Source organism: Coturnix japonica, chromosome 20 (genome assembly GCF_001577835.2).
Source record: "Coturnix japonica isolate 7356 chromosome 20, Coturnix japonica 2.1, whole genome shotgun sequence".
Classification (NCBI taxonomy): domain Eukaryota; kingdom Metazoa; phylum Chordata; class Aves; order Galliformes; family Phasianidae; genus Coturnix; species Coturnix japonica.
This window is the reverse complement of record NC_029535.1, coordinates 9,108,216-9,126,802: the sequence shown is the minus strand read 5'-3', so window position 1 is coordinate 9,126,802 and position 18,587 is coordinate 9,108,216. Positions and strand designations below refer to the sequence as shown.

The 18,587-nt window shown below is 63.4% G+C and overlaps 4 protein-coding genes across 4 annotated transcripts; all 4 read left to right on the top strand.

Annotated features, from left to right (window-relative positions):
- Positions 1–52: 52 nt before the first annotated feature.
- Positions 53–2,522, top strand: SLC52A3 (solute carrier family 52 member 3). The gene is made up of 4 exons (XM_015881948.1): positions 53–167; positions 797–1,848; positions 2,063–2,186; positions 2,261–2,522. The coding sequence occupies exons 2-4, from the start codon at positions 821–823 to the stop codon at positions 2,471–2,473; spliced, it is 1,365 nt and encodes a 454-aa protein (XP_015737434.1). The 5' UTR covers positions 53–167; positions 797–820; the 3' UTR covers positions 2,474–2,522.
- A 3,420-nt stretch (positions 2,523–5,942) lies between these two features.
- On the top strand, positions 5,943–10,021 carry SCRT2 (scratch family transcriptional repressor 2). Its single transcript, XM_015881985.2, has 2 exons — positions 5,943–6,272; positions 8,177–10,021. Exons 1-2 carry the CDS (start codon positions 6,149–6,151, stop codon positions 8,881–8,883), a joined length of 831 nt encoding a protein of 276 aa, XP_015737471.1. The 5' UTR covers positions 5,943–6,148; the 3' UTR covers positions 8,884–10,021.
- A 687-nt stretch (positions 10,022–10,708) lies between these two features.
- On the top strand, positions 10,709–12,226 carry SRXN1 (sulfiredoxin 1). The gene is made up of 2 exons (XM_015882001.2): positions 10,709–11,148; positions 11,423–12,226. The coding sequence occupies exons 1-2, from the start codon at positions 10,885–10,887 to the stop codon at positions 11,624–11,626; spliced, it is 468 nt and encodes a 155-aa protein (XP_015737487.1). The 5' UTR covers positions 10,709–10,884; the 3' UTR covers positions 11,627–12,226.
- A 3,692-nt stretch (positions 12,227–15,918) lies between these two features.
- Positions 15,919–18,327, top strand: TCF15 (transcription factor 15). Its single transcript, XM_015882111.2, has 2 exons — positions 15,919–16,508; positions 17,901–18,327. The coding sequence occupies exons 1-2, from the start codon at positions 16,032–16,034 to the stop codon at positions 17,973–17,975; spliced, it is 552 nt and encodes a 183-aa protein (XP_015737597.1). The 5' UTR covers positions 15,919–16,031; the 3' UTR covers positions 17,976–18,327.
- Positions 18,328–18,587: the final 260 nt, after the last annotated feature.

Genomic DNA, 18,587 nt, shown 5'->3' with positions numbered 1-18,587 from the left:
GGGCTTTGTTCGCAGGTGGAGCCGCGGGACCTTCCTGCCCCACCGGCCCGGAGCTGGGCTGCAGTCAGCGGGAGGACAACAGCGGCTGGGAGCTGCCTGCGGATGCGGAGGGAAGGGAGAGACCAAGGGTACCGGGAGAGAGGCTGCATAGGAATCACAGCCCACAGGTGAGAGGCAACAGTGGCTGTGCCGAGCCATGCTGGGCCATGCTGAGCTGGGCTGGGCCATGCTGTGCTGTGCCGAGCCATGCCGAGCCATGCTGAGCTGGGCTGGGCCATGCTGGGCCATGCTGTGCTGTGCCAAGCCATGCTGGGCCATGCTGAGCTATTCTGTGCCCTGCTGTGCTGTACTGGGCCATGCTTTGCCCTGCTGTGCCCTGCTGTGCTATGCTGTGCTGTGCTGGACCATGCTAGACCATACTAAGCCATGCCATGCTGTGCCAGGCTATGCTAGGCCTTTTCATGTCCTGCCAGGCTGTACTAGTCCATGCTATGGCTGTGTTAGGCCATACAGGCAGTGCCGTGCTAAGCTTGCTCAGCTCTAGCACATTACTCCGTTCCAGTCTCTGTGCCCAAGCAGGGTGGGTGCCTCAGGCAGAGCAGGGCACCTTGTGGGGCACTGAGGGGTCCCCGTGGTGGCATAAGGCCTCATGCTGCTTGCTAGGCTATGCCACTCTGCCCATCCTCAGTGCTGCAGGAGAAGCAGCTGGGGCTGCCTGTAGGAGAGGGGATGTAGGCAGCATTTGTGGGGGCTTGGGGTACAGAGCTCCACCTCTGAATGAAGCTTCTCCCCACAGCACGGCGGCAGCCAGCCCTGAGCCATGGCGCTGCTCACTCACCTTCTCGCCTGTGTCTTTGGCACGGGCTCCTGGGTGGCCATCAACGGGCTGTGGGTCGAGCTGCCACTGCTGGTGAGTGTGCTGCCGGAGCAGTGGGACCTGCCCTCCTACATCACCATCATCATCCAGATGGCCAACATTGGGCCGCTCTTCGTCACCCTCATGCACCGCTTCTGGCCTGGCTCGTTGAAGGAGGTGGTCGTGATCTATGTGGTTGTGTCTGTGGGCATCGTGGCCTGCTTGCTGCTGGCCTTCCTCTGGGACTACACATCCCCCATCGCAGGGACCACTCACAGCACTGCATTCCTGATCCTCACCTTCTTCTTGTCCTTGGTTGACTGCACTTCCTCTGTCACCTTCCTGCCCTTCATGATGCAGCTGCAGGCCCAATACCTCACCACCTTCTTCATAGGTGAAGGACTCAGCGGGTTGATCCCTGCTCTCATTGCCTTGGGCCAGGGCTCCGGCATCTCCAGCTGTGCCAATGTCAGCCAGGTGGTCAACATCACCTCCGACAATGAGACCATGGAGGGCACTGTCTTCCAGATGGAGACCCGCTACCTCCCAGCCCGCTTCTCTACCTTCATCTTCTTCCTCCTCATGGCTGCCATGATGGTGGCCTGCTTGGTGGCTTTCTTCTTCCTGACCAGGCAGCCCAAGGTATGGGAGCTCTCACAGCAGCAGTTGTGTCCCAGCACCATCATTCTGAACTCCTTTGACCAGATCCTTGAGGATGGCGGTGGCACGGCACGAGGCGAAGGCTACTCATGCCCAAAGAGCACCAAGGGGCCCATGGAGACCCACCCGGAGAAGGTCTCCTATTCTGTGGCCAAGCTTGCCTTCATCTACCTCCTTATCACATGGGTGAGCTCTCTGACAAATGGGGTCCTGCCATCTGTGCAGTCCTACTCTTGCCTGCCGTATGGCAACACCGCATATCACCTCTCGGCCACACTCAGCTCCATGGCCAACCCTCTCGCCTGCATCGTGGCCATGGTCCTGCCCAGCAGGTAGGTATGGGGGACCCAAAACAGCCCCATTTTGGGGTGCTGGGTGAGAGTCCCAGGAAGCTGGGTGTCCTCAGGCTCTAGCAGCAGAGACACCCAGGAAGGGCAATGGGGCCAGTGTGGAGCCTGCTCACTGGGCAGCCCACACCATGGGGCTGTGCCTCACTCTGTGCTGGGGTGACAGCGCTGCCTGGTATCACCTTCCTGTCCCTTGCAGGTCCCTGGCCCTACTGGGTGCCCTCAGCCTTGCAGGCACAGGCTTCGGCGCCTACAACATGGCCATAGCAGTGATGAGCCCATGTCCCCTCCTACAGCATTCCCAGTGGGGTGACGCCATCATCGTAAGTCTTTGGGTCCCTCAGCCCTCGGGAAGGGTCTCAAGGTCCCCACTGACCGCTCTCTCCTGTGCCACCAGATCCTCTCTTGGGTGCTCTTCACCGGAACGCTCTCCTACGTGAAGGTGATGGCCGGGGTCATCCTGCGGAGCCGCAGTCACAGTGCACTGGTGTGGTATGGGGCACTGGAGCAGCTGGGATCCCTGCTGGGCGCTCTGCTCATGTTCCCCCTCGTCAACATTTATGGCTTCTTCCAATCTGCCGACTACTGCAGCTTGCAGTGCCCACTATGAGCACAGTGTTCCTCTTGCGTTCAAACAAATAGAAGGAGTTTGCTCAGCACTTTGGCCTGTGCCCAGACCTGCTGCTTTCCACCTCGTCCCGCTGCACCACAGCATCCCTGGTTCATGCTCTCATTGCTGTTCTCATTCCTGTGCTCATGCCATAGTGGAGAGCAATGGCTGCCCAGGAACAAGGGGGGCTGCAGCCATCTTCAGAGTGTGGAGACAAAGGTCCCCCCTGGAAAACCAGCAGCAGAAGGGTACACAGGCCCAGTGGGATGAGGGTAACCTTCCCAGGGAGCCCTGAATGGGGCTCTGACAATGTTTTCTGCCTTGCACCCCACTCAGTCTGGCTGTACTGGGAGTGGTTGGGGGCACAGAGCTGCAGCACAGCCTCATGCCCACAGCCCTCCCGTGCACAGGAGCACAAGGCTGTCACACGGCATGGGGTGGCAGAACTGTGCCACCTGGTACCCGGCTGCACCTTGGCTGTGCCAACAGGGGGTCCGGGGGGGTCTGGGGGGAAGCGTCAGCCCCCAGGCTGAGCAGCACTTGGTTGCTGCACGCGCCTGCGCCCCTTCCCCGGGGCACGAGGCAGCCGGGCCTTTGTCCCCGGCTCTTTGTCTGGCAATCTGCTCCCCTCGGGAGCAGCAGCGACAGACCCGCTCTGCTGTGCCTTAACGACGCGGAGCCGAGCAGCCCCCGGCCCCGGCTGCGTCCCGGCCGCCTGCGGGAAGGACGCGGCTGGAATTGCTAATCGCCCACCGCCCCGCACGGGTCCCACGGCCTGGGCTCAGCACCACGCATCCCCCGTGTGCAGGGGGAGTGTGGGGAGAGGGGCAGAGCTGGGCGCTGAGGGGCAGCGGTGGATGCGGGGGCACCGTGGGGGCCTGTCCCATCCCAAGAGCAGGATGCATCCCACGTTCCATGCAATGAGACCGTGAGCCAAAGGGATGCAGCCCTCCATCCCCCACACCCCACATAGGGATGCTCCTGCCCATCCCAGACACACAGGTCCCCAAAGACCCTCGCACTGCACACCCCCACCGACCCCTCCCTCTCCAGCACGGCACTGGGGAACAATCGGCTGTGAGCCCTGCGAGCGAGCAGGAATTATTTCCATACAGCTGCTCGGGAAGGCAGGGATGGGGATGCAGCCATCACCCAACTGCGCTCCGGGAGAACGCCCGGGCCTTTCTTCTGGCTCTCCCCCTCCCCGCAGTGGTGGGGGCAGGTTTGGGGGGGCCCAGCCGTGCTGCAGTCAGCAATATTAGCACAGCTCCGCAGGACTGATTGCAGGTTATTAACATACATTATCTCAGTCCCCTGCCTCTGAAAGGAGCCAGTTCCTATTCCCCCTCTCCCAGCCCTCCCTCCCCCTGTCTTTTACACTTAATTACCTCCCTTATTACACCACAGCCTGGAGAGAGAAAAAATCACAGGGCAGCGGGCAGGCAGGCAAGCTCGGCCCAACTAGGGCGTAAGTAATCGCCCGTTCTGCAAACGTGCCTTCAAGAAAAGTGATCACACACACACAGATAAATAAATAAAGGAGCGCAGGGCTGGGAGCCGGAGGCCCAGGGATGGAGGAGATGCTGGGGCCGACCCTAAGGCTGCACCTTGGGGAGAGGTGACCTTGGACTTGGACTGACGTCAGGGCTGCGGTGCAGGGCCAGATGGGGTTTGTGCTGTGGCTCCAGTGAGTGCTGCTGGGGGGAGCGAGCCCCAGTGCTGTGGGGAGAGCCCCAGTCTGGGAACAGGAGTAGGGTGAGCTGTAGGGTGCCCCTGGGATGAGAGCTATGGGATGCTGTGGGCTATGGGTACCCAGGGCTATAGAATGAGCTGGGCTGTGGGATGCGATGGGACATGGGGTGCCTGGGGCTATGGGGGGTCCTAGACTATAGGATGCTGTGGGTACTCCAGTCTATAGGGTGTCCTGGGTTATGGGATGCTATAGAACATGGGGTAACTCAGGTTAGGGGATGTCCTGGGCTGCGGGGTGCTGTGGAACATGGGATACCCTTGGTTATGGGATGCCACACAAAGCAGTGAGTGTATGCTCGCTGGCCCCACACAAATGCAGAGCAGAAATGCCCCCAGCACAGATAAAGGAGCACATGTGCCACAGGCAGCAATAGGATCAGGGTGACACCACGGGGTGCTGCTCTTGTCCCCTGCGTGTGACACTGTGTGCCCAGCCAAAGGGCACCATCAGGACCCCACAATGAACACCAGTGATGGACCTTGGGTTGCTCAGGGCTGAGTGCTGCAGTGCCCTCAGTGCAGCACAGGGCTCAGGGACAGCATGGCCTTTCCCAAGCTGCTCACAGATGAGTGGGATGCTCACGGTGTAACAGAGGGAGCACCAGCTTCCAGGGCACTGCAGAGCAAGGCAAGGCTGGCTGAGATTCTCAAGCTGGTAGCAGGGCAGGGGCTCATAGGAAGCAGGTTCTTTGTGCTGGGTCCCCCATCTCACCGTGCCCTACAAGCCCTTTGTCACCTCCAGCTGGCACAGGGGCTTGCTCCAGAGCTCCCTGCTGCAGCTCCCAGCTCATTTTGCAGGGCACTGGCTGTGCAGTGGGAGCAGTGATGGGCAGCAGAAACACTCCAGCCAGGTCCCCACCGTCACCTGCCAGCTGCAAGGACAGCCAGCTTGGGACCACGGCCTGCCTGCAAGAAGGGCCTCATCTTGTTCCGGGGGGGGCCTGGGGGGAGCAGCATGAGCGGCTGTGCCGCGTGCTCAGAGCAGGAAAGGGAGGAGGGGGAGTGGGGGCTCCGGGAGGGAACAATGCACCGCCACGAGCCCAGCTATTGTTGTGGGCTGCGAAGGTCACGGGACTTCCCCCGGGACAGGGATAGGGATAGGGACATGGGAAAAGGGCAGAAGGTGGGGAAAGGGACAAGGGAAGAGGGATGATGACAGAGGAAAGGGGCAGAGGGAAGGGATTGGGGGAGGGACAGATGGGACAGGGAAGAGGGACTGGGAACGGGGAGCAGGAATGGGGATGGAGAACAAGGGAAGGAACAAGAGAAAAATAAAGGGGTCATCCGAAAGGGACAGGAGACAGAGATAAAGACAACGGAGAGGGACATGGAACGGGGTTAGGGAGAAGAAACAGGGATGGAGATAAGGGATGAGAACCGGGACAGAGAATAGGAACAGCGACAGCGCCTGGACCCCCGCCCCGTCATTCTCAGCCCCGGGGGCTGGCGGCAGGGAGACAAAGGCAGCAGGAGGCAGCACAACCCCCAGCCCCCCCGTCCCCCCCCCGCCCCATGTCCCCGCATGTCCCCATTGTCCGCGGTTGGGGGGTGGGACAGAGGGAAGCAGGGAGCGAGGACCCAACACTGCCACGACGCTCCGGGGGGCTCCGGGGGCTCGGGGAGGGGGGGCTCGGGGCGCGGCCGGGCGGAGCGACCCCCTCCCCCTCGCCGCCTGCCTTCCTCCCCCTCCTCCTCCTCCTCCCCCTTCTCCTCTCCTCCTCCTCCTCCTCAGCCTCCTCTCCTCCTCCTCCCCGCCGCCCGCCCCTCGCACTCCGCTCCCCGCTCCTCGCAGCCCGCAACACCGGCCCGGAGCGCAGCGCGGGGCCGGGGGCCGCCCCGGGCCGGGCCAGTGCCGGTACCGGGGCCGGTGGCGGTGCCGGTGCCGGAGCTGTCCAGTGCTGAAGGCTCCGGCCCGGCCCCGCCATGCCCCGCTCCTTCCTGGTGAAGAAGCTGAAGGCGGACGCGTTCCCTCTCGCCGGGGCCCCCGCGCCCCCCTACGCCCCCCTGGAGCCCCCCTACGCGCTGCCCGGCCCCGCTGCCGGAGATGGTGAGTGCGGGGCGGGGGGCTCCGGGGAAAGCCCCCCCCACACCCCATTGTGTGCGCCCGACGGGGCAGCCGGGGGGTACGGGGGTACTGCGGGAGCGAGGCCGGGGGGATCGGGGAGGGCAGGAAGAGGGCGACGAGGGGTTCCCAACGCTGCGTCCCGCGGGTCCCGTCCTTGTTCGCCTTTGTGGGTCCCCCCATCCCCCTCCCCAGCGCCACCAACCCCTGCGAAGTTGGTCCTTGGGGACGCGGTGACAGCGGTAACGCAGGGGATGGAATCACGGCGGACCCCGCTCTCCCCGCGGTTGGGGGCAGCGAGGGCTCCTTCCAGCTCAAGTTTTGGGGGGCAAGAAGCAGCCGGGAGCGGGGCGGGGGGGTGGGGGGGCCGGGCTGCTCGCTGTGCCTGCGGCTTTCATTGTTCGCAGCCCCGCTCCCCTCCGACAGCTCCGCGCGCTGCTGTCACCTCCCTGGGCACAATGAGGGGGGTGGGGGCAGCCCCCTCCCTGGCACTGGGAGAGGTACGAAGGGTGGGCAGGGGGGTGGCGGGGCCCCCAGGTCCCCGAGCTTCGGGGTGACACCGGGCCGGGCTCTGTGCGGGTCACCTGCGCTCAGCAGAGACCCCCGACGGGGAGAGCGGGGGGGTGTGTGCCATGGAAGGGGACGGCGATGGGGTCGTTTTTCGCAGGTCACGGTTCGGCTGCTCCTGGAGCCGTAGGTTGTGCTGGGTGCAGAGATGGGCCCGATCCAGCCCCATGCAGCCAACGCTGCTCTGCGTGTCCTCATTTCTGCCGCACAACACACGGGCTGGGGGCAATGCCCAAGCAAACCCGGGGGTCCCTTTCTCCTCCCCACCCCACAGGGAGCAGCAGCTGATGGGGGAGGGATGCACTGCAGCTGGGCAGAAGCTGCCGACGCTGCTCTCCTGGAAATAACCTTGCTGCATGCTTGGAGGCAGCGTGAGAAATTGCTGAGCAGAGCGCTTTCTGCACAGCCCGTGCGACCGCACTGTCAGCACAGCGCGGGCAGCGGGGGGGGCTGCACCATGCCCCAGCCTCACAGACCCCTCCCCACTGCAACGCAGGGACCCCCCCAGCCTCGATGGAACAAAGCGTAGGGGCCCCACAGCTGCAGCTCGCTCCAGGTGGCCCAGATAAGGGGATCCCAAAGGTGGGAGAGGGGCTGCATTTAGGGGTTGTTTGTGGGGTGTGGTGTGTGTACTGCCCCACAGCCATGCATCAGTGTCAGTGAGCGTGGCAGTGTGCTGAGCCCCCCAACAGCCCTCACCATCGCCACCAGCAGCGGGGATGAGTCTTCTGGAGCAGCTGGCAAGGGCCATTGTGCACAAAGCAGGTGACTGCCAGGACCAGCGTAGGGCAGCCCAGGCGGCCACGTGTCCCACTGTGTGTGCCCCGAGCTGCTGGCCCAGCTGGGAGGCGCTGGGAGCATGCAGTGCAGTGACCATCGTGTGCTGGCAGCAGAGAGATGGAGACACTTATGGCATTGCTCTGGAGCAGGTCAAGAGTCAATTACCCAAAGCCATGAGCAGATCTGCATCAGTGTCACGTAGAGTGATGCTGCCAGCATGGCCCTGAGCCCACTCTGCTACTGGGGCCTATGGGTCTGTGTCCTCAGTGTGAGCCCAATGCCCCCAGTGCCACCAGTGCCACGATACTGGGGGAGATGGGGTCACCTCTCCGGGCCCTTTTGTGCTCACCTCTGCCCTCTCACCCCATTCCTAGAAACAGGGAGGCAGGGATAGGAGCAGAGCCCACCACCTCTGCATCCCATTGGGCCACAACGCAGGGCAGGCTCATCCCTTGTGCAAGGACAGTGACCTCTGGGTATTTTCAGCTCAGTGCTGGGCAGACCCAACCCAGAGGAGGATGACCCACGTGTCGTCCCTACAGGGTACCTGCAGCACTGCCTGGCTCCCGCCGGCTACAACCCCGACAAGAAGCAGGGGCTGCCGCCGGCACCACCAGACCCGGCCTACGCTCCCAGCCAAGAGGAGTACAGCGATCCCGAGAGCCCCCAGTCCACCTTCTCCGCCCGCTACTTCAATGGGGAGGCGGCGGTGACGGACAGCTACTCCATGGACGCCTTCTTCATCACTGACGGGCGCTCACGTCGACGCGGGGAGAGCCAACGCCGCGGCAGCCATCGCCACTCCTGCCCCGAGTGCGGCAAGACCTACGCCACCTCCTCCAACCTCAGCCGCCACAAGCAGACCCACCGCAGCCTGGATAGCAAAATGGCCAAGAAATGCCCGACCTGCGGCAAGGCGTACGTCTCCATGCCCGCCATGGCCATGCACGTCCTCACCCACAACCTCAAGCACAAGTGCGACGTGTGCGGCAAAGCCTTCAGCCGGCCCTGGCTGCTGCAGGGCCACATGCGTTCGCACACCGGGGAGAAGCCCTTTGGCTGCTCTCACTGTGGGAAGGCCTTCGCCGACCGCTCCAACCTGCGCGCCCACATGCAGACCCACTCCGCCTTCAAGCACTACAAGTGCAAGCAGTGCGAGAAGACCTTCGCCCTCAAGTCGTACCTCAACAAGCACTACGAGTCCGCCTGCTTCAAGGGCTCCGAACACAGCTGTGCAATAGGGAACTAGTCCCCGTGCTCCCCTTCCCCCCGCCCCCACCGCAGCCCCCCACCACCTCCACCCCTCCCCATCCTGATGCCAGCTGCCGTTATGGGGCTGGAGGATGCTTCCCACATCTCCCACACCCCTAAATACAAAGGAGCCCCCGGCCCCTAGGAAGGGCTGGATGCAGTCCCCGCAGCCAGGCAGGTCTCTCTGCAGGGACTGCCCCGGGAGCATCGCCTGCACCCGGGTCAGACCTTCCCCAGCTCTTGATGCTCACCCTTATTTATTTAATTTATTCCTATTATTTATTTAGAGCTGCTGCTTCTCCTCCCAGGAACCGCCGGGGAGAAAAGACACTCACCCGGTCCGTAACAAGGACAGCACCACGGGGCGAAGAGCCAGGCAGGACTGACGGACCCCTCCCTCCCCGCTGCCCCCTCCCACATGGGCACAGCCCCTGGGGCAGAACCCAGACCCGAGCCCTCAGCCCCTATTGGGCTGCTCCCATCCCCTCTCCCCCCTGGCCCAACCCCAGGCCCCTCTGCCCTCCCCCCTCGCACACCCCGGGAAGGGGGTCAGTGGTGCCGCAGATCCCGGGTGAGTCTATTGAATTGATGCTCTTATTTATATTATTTATTCCTTCTGCTTTTCACTATTTATTTGCCAAGATCGGAGGCGGATCGCCGTGCCGGGGACACAGCCACGGGGACACAGATGGGGACACAGCCCCCAAGAGACACAACCCCACACCGCCAGGTCCCGCTCTGCTCCCTGCACTGGGACGAAGCAGCGATTCTATGCAACCCCCGTCCCGCAGCGAGCCGCTCCTACCTCGGGCCTCGGCACGCAGGGGCTCAGCCCGGCTCTCTCTTTGCAGTCTTCCTGCTCCGTCTTCCTCCCACCGCAGTCTTCCTCCCGTCGTGCCCGTGGCTCCCAGGGTCGCTTTGAGCCCCGTGGGCAACCCGAGCTGCAGCACCTCGGGGCTGCCCCGTGTGTTATACTGTACATAGAGGATAACCACAGCAATAATTTTTTCCGTGCATGATCGCTTTTCTTTTTCTGCCAGGTTTTGTATTGGACAGGCCGCGGTAAGAGGAGAACCGACCGCCCGCAGTATTACTTGTAATGCAATTCAGGGATATAAAAGGGACTTCTGCCACTACCAGGTGTGTCTCGGGCTGTTTGTGCACATGGTGATGGGTGGGCAGCAGGTGCTCAGTGTGCATCCTCAAAGGGCAGCAGTGGCAGCAAACAAACCCCAATAGCAGCACTGCACCCCAATAGCAGCACTGCACCCCAAAAATGGCCCTGGATCCTGCTCACAGAGCCTTACCCCGCTTGCAAGAAGCACCAGGGGGAGCAGCAGCAGCAGAGCTGAAAGCAAAGAGTCCCAGCAGTGGGGTGGGGATACTGGGGTTTTCCCATTTGGGATCACTGGGTGTTGTATCCCGAATCCACCAATGGGGCTGTGCTGTGCTGTCCTTCCTCATCCTCACCGTCACCAGTGAAGGGCGGAGGGATCACCCAGCACTGTGTGGGTCAGGGTCAGCACTGGGGATAGAGAACCGTGCAGCTGGGGGTGTACAGGAGTCAGGGCAGGGGTGTGGGGGACTCGGAACAGGGTTAGGGTTGGGGGGGGACCCAAACTCTTCCCCAGAACCTCTCCACCACTGAGGACACTGATTCCAAGAAATGACCCAGAAATATCCCAGAACATCCACCCCAGCCGGGAGCCGGACCCGGTGACCTCTGTTCCTTCTCATCCGGGATATCCCACAGCTCCACGAAGACAGACCCACGACTAAAGCCCCCCCCGACTCCTCCTTCTCCCCCCTCCCATGCGTGTCACCCCCACACCCCGCTCTATCCGTGTCGATTCCACGCAGCCCCAGGCGATGACCCCCCTCTGACCCTCAGCGCTCGGACCCCGGGCTGCTCATTGCCCCATCCCCGACGGCACCGCCGCCCCCGGGGCGCGGATCCAACCCCTTCCGCGGTTTCACCGTGACGCTGCAAAGAGCGGCGATGGCGGCGGGCGGAGGGCGGGCGGCGCTGCGGGGAGCGGCGCTGTGCGGGGCGGGGGGAGGCGGTGCGGGGCGCGGAGCGGCGGAGAGGAGACCGGAGGTGGCGGAGGTGGCCATGGCCGAGCAAGAGGGGAACGGTGACACCGGGAGTATCCACACGCAGCACATTGCCGCCGTACACAACGTGCCCATCAGCGTCCTCATCCGGCCCATCCCCTCCGTGCTGGAGCCGGAAAAAGTGCGGAGTTTGGTGCGGACCCTGCAGGTGGGTGAGGGGCAGGGAGGGGGGCGAGGGTGTGGAGACGGATGTATCGAGGGGTCCGGGGTGCCGGGGGGGTCACAGGTGCCGGCAGTGCGTGGGGTCGGGGATGCCGGGTTCTATGAGGCGCGGAGGGGTCGGGGGTGCCGAAGGGACCCGGGGTACCGGGAGGTTCGGGGGGTCGGGCCGCCCCGGTTCGGGGGTGCCGGGGCCCTGCCGAGGAAGCGCGCAGCACCGTGTCTCTCTCCATCCTTCTCTCCTTCGCCCCCTCTCCCTCCAGGAGGATCCCGAGCGTGTCCCCCCCATCGACGTGCTATGGATCAAGGGCAGTCAGGGCGGGGACTACTTCTACTCCTTCGGGGGGTGTCACCGCTACGCGGCGCACCGGGAGCTGAACCGGGACACCATCCCCGCCAAGATCATCCCGTCCACGATCAGCGACCTCCGCACCTACCTGGGCTCCTCCACGCCCGAACTGCGCTGAGACGGACCCCCCCGGCCCGGGGCTGACCTGGGCACCTCGCTCGTCCCCGGCGCTGCGGTTGGGTTGGGTCGCGGGGGGGGTCCCGGTGCCGGTGGGTGTCACTCGCGGCCGGGAGGTGGCGACCGTGTGCCGCGGGAACGGGGCGGGGAGGGACCGGACCGGGACATCGCGAACCGAGAACCGGGAACTGCCCGAACCCGAACATCTCGAACCAGGACACTGTGAACCAGGATATCTCCAAAGTGGGACGTCTCCGAACCGGTGCAGCACCGAACCGGGCACAGCTGAGCCGGAGCATCTCAGAATCAGGAGGGATTGGGTCGAGCTGGGGCATGTGGAACTGGGACAGGACAAAGCCAAACCCAGGCACCACCGAACCAGGGCACCGCCGAACTGGGGCACACACAAACCAGGACGATCCTGTACCGAGGCAAACACCAACCCCAACCTTCCCCCCACCACTCCAGGCTCACTCCGAGCTGTGCCTGCCCCAGAGCTGCCTGCTCCATCCTCAGGTGCATCCCACAGCCCCTTCTCAATAGGGTTATCTCCAGGGGACACCCACTGCTGCCCTGGGAATAAAGGTGACCAAACCCCCTGGTCCGTGTGCTGGTGCTGGGTGTGGGAGAAGCAGTGAGATGGACACAGAGACGTGTGGGATGGGGATGGATGCTGTGCTGGTACCCAGTGCTGTGCCAGCAGACAGGCACTGTGCTGGGAGCTGGGTGCTCAGATGGGGACAAATGTGGGGTCAGTCCATGCTGCTGTGGGGTTGTTTCTACTCTGCTTCTGAGTGCAGTTGCATCATGCTGTGATGCTGTCAGCTCTGCAAACGCCACGTCTTCACCCCATGTGCAAGCTGGAAAAACCACACTGAGCATCCCACAGCTATCCGGCATCCCTCAGAGGCAGGAACCGGGGAGGGGAAAGGCCACTGACTCACCCCATTGCATCGTGAGTCAGCAGCAGGACTGGGACAGGAACCGTGTCCGGACACTCTGCCTGCTGGCCACAATCCATGCCAGCTGGATCCTGTCCTTCAAGGGCAGGAATGGGCCAGGGCTGGGAGCTGGGAGGAGGGCACGGGCAGCTCCGTAGGGGTTTGCAGCCATCCCATTGCACAGCACGGTGCTGCCGGCCGCTCGGGGCACACTTGGCCTCTACTGTGTTTCCGCAGGAAGGGCTGGCTGGGCTGGGGGCTGCCCGGGCAGGGGCTGGGGGTGTGCACTGCTGGGCTGCATGCGTCGCATCAAAGCTGCCTCCGCCGAGAGGAAACCCTGCAAGCGTGCACAGAGAGAGCAGCCCTGCTGCACGGCTCCCTCATGGGCCGTAAATTGCTGCGAAGAATTGTGGCGTGCTAAAAAGTTTCCTCTCCATTGAGTGCGGGGGGAGGGAGGAGGTGGCAGCTCCTTCTGCAACACGGATCACACCGCACATAGAAATGGGATCCTGGAGCAGGGAGGGGGTTTTGCTCAGCTCCAGCGTGGGGATCTCTCCAGGGCTCTGCACGCCCTGTGTTCATGGGGGGGGACACACTCAGCATTAGGTCAGTGCCATGCATGGAGTGCTCCCAGCTCCCGACTGGCATGGGGATGAGCCTTGCCAAAGCCGGCCATCCCTGAGTCTGTCCATCCATCCGTCCATCCATCCCTCCACCTGTCTCCCTTCCCTCTGCCTGACCTGCAGGGTCTCCGGTGTCGTCGGCTGACAGCCGATCTCAGCTGCCTCCAATCCATTCGTTCCAGGCCAGGAACAAAGGCGCTTTGTGGGCTCCCTCCCGCTCTGTCTCGGCTGGCTGGGAGGGTCTCAGCTCCGGAACTGGGACAGACTTCCCCGCACGACAGCCGTGTAATGCCTTCCAGACCGGCCCACAGGTATAGCCCCTGTAAGGGGCCCGAGAACCCCGCAATGCCCCGGGCACAGCCACCAACACAGGGACCTGCCAGAACTGCTGCCATCATCCCCATCCCAGCATCCCCATCCCACTGTCCCCACCCCAGTCACTCAGGTACAGACCAGAGGCAGCTGATGATAGCACAAGTCTCCCCAAGTAGAGTCAGCATCCCCTTGGCTTGCAGGAGGAGTGGGATGGGATGGAGTGAAATGGGATAGGCCGATGTGGCATGGCATGGCATGAGGTGGTACAGGATGAGTCAGGTCAGGCTAGCACTGCTTTGCCCAGCCCCAGGCAGGGTCAGCTCTTTGTCCTGGCAGCCACATGCTCTGCACAGCCATGGGATCTGGAATCCATTTGCCTCGCAAGAAGAGGTGTTTTCCCAGCAGGACTGTAGCAGCACAGAGTGGCAGGGAGCAGATCCGGCCCCTTGTGCCATCTGCTCTCTGTTTATTTTCTTACACTTAAGTATCACCTCTCAGATAAATGCTCTCCAGAGTGGGAGGGCAGGGGGCATTTCCCAGCACACGGGGAGAAAACCCAGCCCTTGGGGCTGCCAGTCCCCCATTGTAGACCTTCTTTGGGCTGCTCTCAGCTGTGGCACACAGCATGCCATGCATGGAGGGTACACGTCCTGTCCTGCACACTGGCTGGGCAGCACAGGAAAGCCAGGCAGCTGCCTCACATCCCCATGCTTCAGCAGCATCCGCTGCTCCCCGCAGCCCCCCACTGCACATGTGCACACACACATGCACATGCAGGCACACCAGCACCCCATGTATGGCAGTACCCCCAGGCATACCATGCACCCCCATGCAACCCAGCAGTGTTGGGAGCCCAGGGCTCCCCCCGCTTGTCCCCGTCAGCTGGTGGCCATGTGTGGCGGCTGCACCTGAGTACACAGCCCTCGCCATCCGTCTTGCTGCCTGTCAGTGCTGGGGCTGGGGGCCCCAGCTTGCACCCAGCGGGGTGCACAGGGGCTGCCTTCCCCCTGCCCCCCTGCAGCAGCCCCCCTTTGCAGGAAGCTGTGTCCCCCTGAGGACCATCCACTGCTCCATTGGCTGCAGGCACCTGCCTGCTCCTTGCACCTCATGCCCAGGGTCTGCCTGTCTCCAGCTGTGCTGTTCAGGGGACCATTTGCAGAAGATGAATTCTGGTCTGTGTCCCAAAGAGTTGGGGGTTGGGGGGGCTCACAGTCCACAGTTCAGTGAGGGGCTGTGGACATGGAGCTGACAAGGGAAATGTATTTGTGTATATTCAGAAGCCCAAAGCAGCCCCCAGCCCCACAGGCTGCACGCTTCCAACCCCACAGTTCCCTGACGCGGCCCTCACCCCCCTGCAGTGTGATTTACAGGCTCTGCACAGGAGGACAAATGGTGAAGGCAAACAGGGTCAGGGCCCCGCAGCAAGGGGCAGGGGGGCCTTTTGCTCCTGGAGGGACTCATGGTCCTGTCACACACGAGGATGGCCCCAGGAGGGACATGGTGACGTGCCATCCTGTGGATCTGTGCTCCAGGGCCCAGCCAGCTGCCCTGCCCTGGGTTGTGCCCACAGACACCATTCCAAGCCCCCAGCACATCATCCCCTTTTTGCCCCCATTGCACTGTGTACTCATTGCCCCTGTGTTCTCACTGAGCACAGGGTCGGGGAGGCAACCACTACTGCTCAGGGACAGCAGCCCTCAGGACTCTGCAGCTCTGCAGCTCCAGGGCTCAGCTCTGCAGGAAGGGACTTGGATTTTCCACTGCTGGCACACACCTCCCTCCAGCAGAGGAAGCGCTGCTGGCAGCCTGGCAGCGCCTTGTTGTGGTGTCAGGACCAACGTTTACATCCTCATCCTGCCCCGTGGCAGCACGCAGGGTGCCAGCCCTGTGCACAAGGGGCTTCAGGGCTCAGTCTGTCCACCCCTGCCCCAGCAAGGCAGCACATTCCCCGGCCAAGCGCTGCTCTCCCCTCCATGGCATAAATGTGGTGCCAGCCCTCCAAGTGCCACCCCTCTCCCTGCCCCATCCCATTCCCTGCACCCCTTATGCCACTCAGTGCGACCTGCTGGTGGCTGAAGCCACACAGGGCTGAGGACACACTGGGGACACTGCGTGTGGCAGCTCTCTGGGGGCTGTGGCACTCCCTATGGCCTGGTCATCAGTCCATGCCACGGTTTGGTACAACAGGCGGCACAACCGGGTCGTGTCACCATGTACCCACAGGGCACCCTTTGCTTGGGGCCACGCATCGGAGCGCAGCCAGGCCAGCAGCCAGCTGCGGGGGGAATCGTGATTTACACGGCCGGGCTGGGGCTGGCCGCTGGCCGCCTGCCTGGCCCCGAGCTGGGGGCCGGCTGGGGGTGGGCTCCAACAGCAGCCCCTCCCCGGCCGTATAAATCACGATTCCCCCCGCAGCCGTCCGTCCCAGCCCCGCTCGGACGCAGGAGCGGAGCGGCAGCGGCGTGTTAGCGGGGAAAGGCTGCCCGCAGCCCGAGGGCTGCCCGCAGCGGGGCGGGGGGCTCCGGCCATGGCTTTCACCATGCTGCGTCCCATGGCTGCCCGCGTGCTCTACCCCGACATCGGCATGCTGTCGGAGGACGAGGAGAACCGCAGCGAGAGCGACACGTCGGACCAGTCGTACGGCTGCTGCGAGGGAGCGGAGGCACGGCGCAAGGTGCCCAGGAAGACGGGGCCCATGGTGATGGTGAAGCAGCGGCAGGCGGCCAATGCGAGAGAGAGGGATCGGACCCAGAGCGTCAACACCGCCTTCACGGCCCTGCGGACCCTCATCCCCACCGAACCCGTGGATCGGAAGCTGTCCAAGATCGAAACGCTGCGCCTGGCCTCCAGCTACATCTCGCACCTGGCCAACGTGCTGCTGCTGGGCGAGGGCTGCGAGGACGGGCAGCCCTGCTTCAGTGCCATCTACGGGGCCAAGGGCGATCTGGACAGCAAACAGCCTCGCAGCATCTGCACCTTCTGCCTCAGCAACCAGCGGAAAGGGGTGAGTTGGGGGGCAGGGTCGGCACATCCCTGGGATCGGGAGTTGGGGAGGGTCGGCTCGTCCCTGTGAGCTGCTCCACACGGGCTCCAGCTCTGGCCCCCGCTGGAGGCTTTGGCAGCTCCCGGCCAAATGCTGCTCGGAGCTGCACGCCCACAGTCCTGCTGGCGTCAGAGGGCCGGGCTGCTCCCCCACGTCCATCCGGGCTGGGTGTCTCGGGGGGTTACAGTCACCCCTGGGCTGGGGCACGTGGCTGTGCCAAGAGGGAGCGCGGAGCAAGCAGGCTGGCCCCATCCCCATCCCATCCCTTGTCCCCATCCCATCCCTTGTCCCCATCCCTTGTCCCCATCCCTTGTCCCCATCCCATTGCCATCCCATCCCCATGACCCTGTTCCCACGCCCCATGAGCCTCCCACAGTTGCAGCAGCAGGAGGATGGCCCCATGCAGCATGGTGCCAGATGGGGACTGGTGGTAGCACAGGGCTGGAGGCTGCAGAGTGACCCTAGAGTGGGTGAGGGGCACAGTCTCCATGCTGGGCCCATCCCACCAGCCATGCAGAGGTGCCCCTGTATCAGGATATAGGAACAGTGACCACCTACTGTTGCCATGCCCTGGGGCTGCCAGACCTGTCCCAATCCCTTTGAGACCCATCACTGTCACCATCCAAGCAGTGGCTGCGGAGCATTTTTCAGCCCTCAGTGCCTCTTTGGGTTTCTGCTGCCCCATTTTTAATTGCTCTTCCCACTTCTGTCCCCACCCCACTGCTGACTGGCCAAACTCTGCACCCCTTCCCAGCCCCTCCTGAGTGTCCCCCTGCCCCAGTCCTTGACAGAGCTATCCCAGCTGAGACCTGCAATGGCCAGGAGCCCTCATGGCACTGGGACCTTGGGGGCAAGGATAAGAGCTGGGCTGGGGCCCCTCTGCACCTTCTGGCTCTGGGGCTGAGCTGGAAGTGGGCTGTCCTGGGCTGGAAATGGGCTGGAAATGGGCTGGGCAGGAACTAGGCTTGGCTGGAAATGGGCTGTACTGGGCTATGCTGGGCCAAACTGGGCTTTGATGGGATGCACTGGGTTATACTGGGTTGGGCTGGGCTGGTTGCACCGAGCATTGTCTGTGTCCAAGCCCCTTGTCCCTAGTCATGGCTATGCTGGGGCTGTGTCCCTGTAACATGGACATGAAGACCCAGGCTACCAACCCAGCAGCACCATGTATGAATACATGCATTTATCCCTCCTGGGCAGCACTGAACCATCCTTGCCACTTCGGCACCCCAAAGGCCATTCAAGTGCAGTTCCTCCACACTCACCCTGCTGGTGCCACACACTCCTGTGTCCCCAAGGCCATTCCCACTGGGACACCCAGCACCCCGCAGCTCTCCCCTCCTCTCTCCACAGGGCGGCCGCAGGGACCTCGGGGGCAACTGCCTGAAGGTGAGGGGGGTGACCCCACTGCGGGTGGCACGGAGATGAACCGGGGCCACCAGCTTCTGCAGGAGAACAGCAGCAGAGCCTGTCACAGCCAGCCCCAGAGACCGCAGCGGGAGGGAGGGAGCTGCCCGCCAGCCGCAGGCGATGGGGCACAGCAGGGCCGTGGGCTGGCACCGCACCGACGCCAGCACCGGCACCAGCACCGCGGCGAGAGGACGCTACTGGGGCTGGGAGGAGGGGTCCCGCACCCCTGGGATGGTCCAGTGGGGTGGGCTGGGATGAGCAGCCCGCACACGGCCGGCGTCAATGAGCTCGGGGGGGGGATGGCGACGCAGCCCCGCAGGCGCTGTTGGTGCACGTGCAGCCACTTGGAAAATAAACCTTATTTTTCTGATGGGTGGGTGCCTGCCTGCTGCTCCCACCATGTGGCATGGGATCCTCAACATGCCGTGTCCCAATGTCCCTGTGCCTCTGTGCCATGCTCAGGTCCCAACCACGACACTGCCTGCTCTCCCTAAGAGCGTGAGACCCCATGCACACATGTCCCCGTGTCCCTAAGCAGGCAGCTGTGCTCCCATGACAATCTGGGCTAAGGAGAGCTTCAAGCTATGCAATGGGACACACGGGATGTATGGGACATATGGGGCACATTTG

Excerpts from the sequence above, each read along its gene's own strand:
- SRXN1 (XM_015882001.2), top strand. The coding sequence starts at position 10,885 with ATGGCGGCGGGCGGAGGGCGGGCGGCGCTGCGGGGAGCGGCGCTGTGC. Across the intron at positions 11,149-11,422 it reads GTTTGGTGCGGACCCTGCAG|GAGGATCCCGAGCGTGTCCC; the intron begins GTGGGTGAGGGG and ends CTCTCCCTCCAG.
- TCF15 (XM_015882111.2), top strand. The coding sequence starts at position 16,032 with ATGGCTTTCACCATGCTGCGTCCCATGGCTGCCCGCGTGCTCTACCCC. Across the intron at positions 16,509-17,900 it reads TCAGCAACCAGCGGAAAGGG|GGCGGCCGCAGGGACCTCGG; the intron begins GTGAGTTGGGGG and ends CTCTCTCCACAG.
- SCRT2 (XM_015881985.2), top strand. The coding sequence starts at position 6,149 with ATGCCCCGCTCCTTCCTGGTGAAGAAGCTGAAGGCGGACGCGTTCCCT. Across the intron at positions 6,273-8,176 it reads CGGCCCCGCTGCCGGAGATG|GGTACCTGCAGCACTGCCTG; the intron begins GTGAGTGCGGGG and ends TCGTCCCTACAG.
- SLC52A3 (XM_015881948.1), top strand. The coding sequence starts at position 821 with ATGGCGCTGCTCACTCACCTTCTCGCCTGTGTCTTTGGCACGGGCTCC. Across the intron at positions 1,849-2,062 it reads GCCATGGTCCTGCCCAGCAG|GTCCCTGGCCCTACTGGGTG; the intron begins GTAGGTATGGGG and ends TGTCCCTTGCAG. Across the intron at positions 2,187-2,260 it reads AGTGGGGTGACGCCATCATC|ATCCTCTCTTGGGTGCTCTT; the intron begins GTAAGTCTTTGG and ends CTGTGCCACCAG.